This window comes from Theropithecus gelada, chromosome 8 (genome assembly GCF_003255815.1).
Source record: "Theropithecus gelada isolate Dixy chromosome 8, Tgel_1.0, whole genome shotgun sequence".
Taxonomy (NCBI): domain Eukaryota; kingdom Metazoa; phylum Chordata; class Mammalia; order Primates; family Cercopithecidae; genus Theropithecus; species Theropithecus gelada.
In genome coordinates, this window is record NC_037676.1 from 127,665,886 (window position 1) to 127,672,273 (window position 6,388).

At 45.7% G+C, this 6,388-nt stretch overlaps 1 protein-coding gene across 4 annotated transcripts in view; it reads left to right on the plus strand.

Annotated features, from left to right (window-relative positions):
* NSMCE2 (NSE2 (MMS21) homolog, SMC5-SMC6 complex SUMO ligase) overlaps positions 1 to 3,266 on the plus strand; it is a 269,718-nt gene extending 266,452 nt beyond the window's left edge. For all 4 annotated transcript variants that reach the window (XM_025393641.1, XM_025393640.1, XM_025393639.1 and 1 more), the window contains one exon: positions 2,912 to 3,266. In XM_025393641.1, the coding sequence (XP_025249426.1) occupies positions 2,912 to 3,026 (115 nt within the window). In that variant the 3' untranslated portion in view covers positions 3,027 to 3,266. The remainder of the gene's footprint in view (positions 1 to 2,911) is intronic.
* Positions 3,267 to 6,388: the final 3,122 nt, after the last annotated feature.

A 6,388-nucleotide genomic window follows, 5' to 3' on the forward strand; every position in this document is an offset into this window, starting at 1 on the left:
GGAAGGAAGGAAGGAAGGAAGGAAGGAAGGAAGGAAGGAAGGAAGGAGGGAAGGAGGGAGGGAGGGAAGGAGGGAGGGAGGGACGGAGGGAGGGAGGGACAGAGGGAGGGAGGGACGGAGGGAGGGAAGGAGAAAGGGAGGGAGAGAGAGAAAGAAAGAAAAAGAAAGAAAGAGGAAGGAAGAGGAGGAAGAAGAAGAGAGGAGAGGGGGAGGGAAGGGAATGGAAGGGAAGGGGAAGGGAGGGGATAATTCACTTTGAGACTTCACAGCATAGGGGGACAGGCTAGGGAAAAATACAGATTTTTAAACTAGTGTAAAACATTTCTCCAACTTTGCCCTAATGCAAAGCCAAATCATCAAAATGATGCATACCTGGGCCAAATCACCCTGATCCTCTTTCATATAATTGCCTTTCTGTAATTATGATTTAACACATCATGCACCTGAGTATATAGGGCTTTTTTTTTTTGAGACAGAGTCTCACTCTGTTGCCCAGGCTGGAGTGCAATGGTGCGATCTCAGCTCACCACAACCTCCACCTCCCGGGTTCAAGCGATTCTCCTGCCTCAGCCTCCCGAGTAACTGGGATTATGGGCACCTGCCACCACGCCCAGTTAATTTTTGTATTTTTAGTAAAGATGGGGTTTCACCATGTTGGCCAGGCTGGTCTCAAACTCCTGAGCTCATGTGATCCACCTGCCTCGGCCTCCCAAAGTGCTGAAATTACAGGTGTGAGCCACCGTGCCTGGCCATATTTTAATATTTTAAAAATAAATATTGTTATTAAGCATATTATTTATTTCATTGATTAATGCCCCTCTAATGTAAAGACTCCTTGATCCACAGATCAGGGCCAAGAAATACTTTCTCTTTCATGTTGGACTGTTGGGCTTCCTACCACTAGACAAATTGGAGTTCCCGTGACCAACTTTCTTTCCTTCTCTTTTGCATCTTTAGTGTGGTTTGCATATTTGTTGTTTTTGGTCTTAATATCCTGTGCTTTATGGAGAGCTGTTTCAGATCACTGGGTCAGAGCTCTGTGTGGACAGGAACCATATATTTGTATTTCACAGTTGCATGCTTAGAACCTAGCACAGGACTGATCCCTAGAAGAATCAATTAATGCATGAATGGGTACATGCCTGTGTTGGATATATGCAAGGTAGAAATAGATCCAGAACTTTAAAACTTCTTGGAAGAATGATGATGAGGGAACACATGATAGTCACGGGATCAGGAAGGCAATTAACATCATTGAGCACTGTGTTGCCTGTCACCTTGGGAAATAGGGGTTCTCTCCCCATTTTAAATCAGAGGCAAGAGAGGCTCAAGAAGGTTATTGTGAATTGCCTGTGGTCTCATAACTAGCAAATAAGTGATAGAGAGAAAATTCAGACCTAGGTTAGCTTGACTCCAAACATTGGGCCTCTAATCTACCAAAATTTGGTTCACTTTGAGAACCAGATTCTTTGAGAAGAAATAGGTGATGTCATCCAGCCCACTGCCCTCAGAGAAGATCACATGGAAGCAGAGCCGTGGCTTGTTTCTACCCCTTTCTGGATGACTCACACTGATGTCTTCAGCTGCAGCCTTTCCACTGAGTCTCAGTAGTCCACTCAGTCTCTTCTGGGAGAGCTACTGGGCATCCGTTCCAGAGGAAACAGATACCAACCAGGACTGTGGCTCTGTGCTGCAGCCTGTTTTGCCCCATCATTTCCCACTGTGATAAAGGGCACTACCAGTCACTGATCTGCCCAGATGAAGCTGGCTTCTTCCCTTTCCCTTACACTCCACAGCCGCTCCGTTGACAAGTCCTACAGGTTCTATGGTCAAGCGTGTCCTGAAACTGATCGCCATGCCACCCTTGACCAAGCTGCCCTCACCTCTCTCCTGTACCCTGCGGGATCCCCCACGCTATTTTCCCTGCCCCTCTCTTACCTCCCTGCTTTGTGTTCTCCATAAGCAGCCAGAGTAACATTTTCCAGATGTAAACCAAACACACCCCTCCCCCATCTCAAAAACTTCCAGTGTTTTGTCTTCATATTTAAAATAAAATCCAATCTAGGCGGTGGATCACTTGAGGTCGGGAGTTTGAGACCAGCCTGGCCAACATGGTGAAACCCCGTGTCTACTGAAAATACACAAAATTAGCCAGGCATTGTGGCAGGCGCCTGTAATCCCAGCAACTCGGGAGGCTGAGGCAGGAGAATCACTTGAACCCAAGAGGCAGAGGTTGCAGTGAGCCAAGATCACGCCACTGCACTCCAGCCTGGGTGAAAGAGTGAGACTCTGTCTCAAAATAAATAAATTAAATTAAATTAAATCCAAAGCCCCATTGGCCCACTGACCTCACTTCCAACTGCTCTCCCTCTTGTCTGGGTCGCTTCGGCCACATAGAGCTTGCTCTCACTCCAGGGCACCAAGCTGGACGTCCTCAGCACTGCACTTGCTACTGCTTTAGCCCGGACCACATGCAGACTTGTTCCCATGCTTCATTCTGGGTCCTGCCCAAGATGAGATGTGTTTGGTGAGGCATGCCCTGAGTCCAGCCAAAGCAGCCATGGCCCCAGCACTGTCTCTTCTTGACCCTGCTTCGTTGCCCTCATAGCCCATAAGGTGACCTGAACTTACAGCAAGCATTTATTTGGTTCGCTAGTGATAGCCTGTCTTCCTTATTAGAAAGTTAGCTCTTAATAAGGTAGGCACTACTCACATATCGCTTGTGTCCCCAGCATCTGGACAGGACCTGGCTCAGGTAGGGACTCAGCGAATCAATGAATGAGGGCACCTTGGTCCTGACTTTAACACTTTTCCTTTTTCGTTAGAAGTCTTACTTAAACACTTGAATGTAAAAGAAGTTTCTGCTTAAGGCAGTAAAGGGGACTGACTTGATGTTCTTTCTCCCTTGCAGTTGCCCTAAAATTGGCTGTAGCCACACGAATGTAAGAAAGTCGGATCTCATCCAGGATGAAGCACTTAGAAGGGCGATTGAGAACCACAACAAGAGAATACATCATTCCGAATAGGAAAAGCCACCTGCCCACAGGGACACCAGCAGCCTACCTCCTACCTCAGCCGTCTGTTGAGAGCAGTGCTGGCCCCAGCAGTTAGGGACTGGCTGCATAGCATACTTGTTTGGGGTAAAACTTGATGCTTTTATGTGTGCTTGAAAACATTTTTCTAAGTTGCACAACAGAAATGCAAGCATATTGTTTATTTTTAAGTGTTCTATAATGTTAAATAAAACTTTGATCATCTGCAGTGTCCTCCCTGCACGCCTCCTGATGTAGGGATTGTTCCAGAGGTGCAGGCTTTTCCATTTCAAGGACATCAGATTGATTTTTATAATAGTTTTGGCTAAAGAATGTTTTTCAGCCAGGTGCAGTGGCTCATACCTGTAATCCCAGCACTTTGGGAAGCCAAGGTGGGCAGATCACTTGAGGTCAGGAGTTCGAGACCAGCCTGGGCAACATGGTGAAACTCCGTCTCTACCAAAAATACAAAAATTAGCCAGGTGTGGTGGTGCGCACCTGTAATCCTAGCTACTCAGGAGGCTGAGGCAGGAGAATCAGTTGAACCCAGGAGGTGGAGATTGCAATGAGCCGAGATCACACCACTGCACTCCAGCCTGAGCAACAGAGCAAGACTGTATCTCAAAATAAATAAATAAATAAATAAATAAATAAATAAAAAGAATGTCTTTCAAGTGATATTTGAAATTAAAACATATAAAAAAACACCCATTGCAAGGCATTTTCTGTAAGTATAGTAAATAATAGCATTTGGTTATAAAGCAAAGTCAGTTTACTTTCTTGTATTTATATTGTATATTGACAGTTCCAAACATATAAATGCTTTTATTGTCATTCTGAATGGAATAGAATGCTCCAGTGACTGGCTAATCAGTGCATTGCAGTGATGATTGATGCCTGTAATGAAAACTTTGCTGCAGCCCTCCAAGAACCTAAAGTACCATCAACAGTAACGACATTCCAGCTGCTCTCTGTTTTTCTAGATGGCTTGCTACAAGTGACTTTATCCCCCTGGGCATTAGTGTCTTCAGCCATAAAGTGAAGGTGTTCAACAAGATGTTCTCTAATGTCTCTAATCAACAAGATGCTCCCTAATGTCCTGTGACCCCTGAGAGTCTGTGGACTTACACCAGCAGGGTCTTTAAGTTGAATGTCTTCAATTATATTCTAATTGTGTGATGAGTACCAATCTATTGTCTCCATTAGCACCCTTTTATCAACCTTACTATTTAATTAAACAAAATTTGAAGCATACCCTGATGACACTGGAAAACCAAAATAGCTAATAATAGCTAACATTTATTGAGTACTTACTGTATACCAGGTGCCATTCTAAGTGCTTTACATTATGTTAACTCATATAATCTTCATACCCCAGTGAGGGAAGCACAGTTCTTACAGATAAGGAAAAGTAGGCACACAGAAGCGAAGTCACCCATGGCAAGTCAGAGATGGAACTAGGAAATGGCTGAGCTGGGACCATAATCTGGAGAGCCCAGTCCTAAAATCTCCATTCTTAACTCCATACCCTCCTCCTCCCTATTGACTTAATTTAGAAAATGAAAATCTATTCGAAGCCCACATTTAGAACCAAAGCTTTTGTAAATAAACAAGTGTGCGTGTGAGTGTGTGTGTGTGTGTGTGTGTGCATGTACAAAAAAAGTCTAATTAAAATGGAGACCTACTCAGGAGGATCACTCAAGCCCAGGAGTTTGAGACCAGCCTGGGCAAGATGGCAAGACCCTGTCTCTATTAAACAAGAAATAAGGCTGGGCGCAGTGGCTCATGCCTGTAATTTCAGCACTTTCGGAGGCCAAGGTGGGTGGATCATCTGAGGTCAGAAGTTCAAGACCGGTTTGGCCAACATGGCAAAACCTCGTCTCTACTAAAAATACAAAATTGGCTGGGCACAGTGGCTCAAGCCTGTAATCCCAGCACTTTGGGAGGCCAAGGCGGGCAGATCATGAGGTCGGGAGATCAAGACCAGCCTTGTCAACATGGTGAAACCCTGTCTCTACTAAAAATGCAAAAATTAGCTTTGGTGTGAGCCTGTAATCCCAGCTATTCAGGAGGCTGACATATTAAAATTGCTTGAACCTGGGAAGCAGAGGTTGCAGTGAGCCAAGATTGTGCCACTGCACTCCAGCCTGGGCAACAGAGCTAGACTCTGTCTCAAAAAAAAAAAAAAAAGAGCCACCCCCATAATTCAGTCATCTCCCACTGGGTTCCCCCAACAATATCTGAGAATTTTAGGAGTTACAATTCAAGATAAGATTTGGGTGGGGACACAGCCAAACCATATCATTCCGCCCAGCCCCTCCCCAATTTCATGTCCTCACATTTCAAAACCAATCATGCCTTCTCAACAATCCCCCAAAGTCTTAACTCATTTCAGCATTAACTCAAAAGTTCACAGTCCAAAGTCTCATCTGATACAAGGGAAGTCCCTTCTGCTTATGAGTCTGTGAAATCAAAAGTAAGCTAGTTACTTCCTAGATACAATGAGAGTACATGTATTGGATAAATACAGCCATTCCAAATGCGAGAAATTGCCCAAAACAAAGGGACTACAGGGCCTATGCAAGTCTGAAATCCAGTGGGGCAGTCAAATCTTAAAGGTCCATCCTTTGACTCCATGTCAAATCCAGGTCAAATGGATGCAAGAGGTAGTCTCCCATGGCCTTGGACAGCTCCACCTCAGTGGGTTTGCAGGGTGTAACCCCCCTTCTGGCTGCTTTCATGGGCTGGCATAGAGTATCTGCAGGTTTTTCAGGCACATGGTGCCACCATTCTGGGGGTTGAAGGATGGTGGCCCTCTTCTCACAGCTCCAGTAGGCAGTGCCCCCGTAGGGATTCTGTGTCGGGGCTCTGACCCCACATTTTCCTTCCACACTGTCCTAGCAGAGGTTCTCCACGAGGGCCCCGCCCCTGCAGCAAACTTCTGCCTGGGTATCCAGGCATTTCCATACATTCTCTGAAATCTAGGTGAAAGTTCCCAAGCCTCAATTCTTGACTTCCATGCACCTGCAGGCTCAACATCACATGGAAGCTGCCAAGGCTCAGGGCTTCCACTCTCTGAAGCAACAGCCCAGCTGGGACACAGGGCACCAAGTCCCTAGACTGCACTCAGCAGAGGGACCCTGGACCCAGCCCATGAAACCATTTTTTTCCTTCAAAACCTCTGGGCCTGTGATGGGAGGGGCTGCCCCAAAGGTCTCTGACATGCCCTGGAGACATTTTCCCTACTGTCTTGGTGATTAACATTTGGCTACTTGTTACTTATGCAAATTTCTGCAGCTGGCTTAAATCTGTCCTCAGAAAATAGGATTCTCTTTTCTATTCCATTGTCAGGCTGC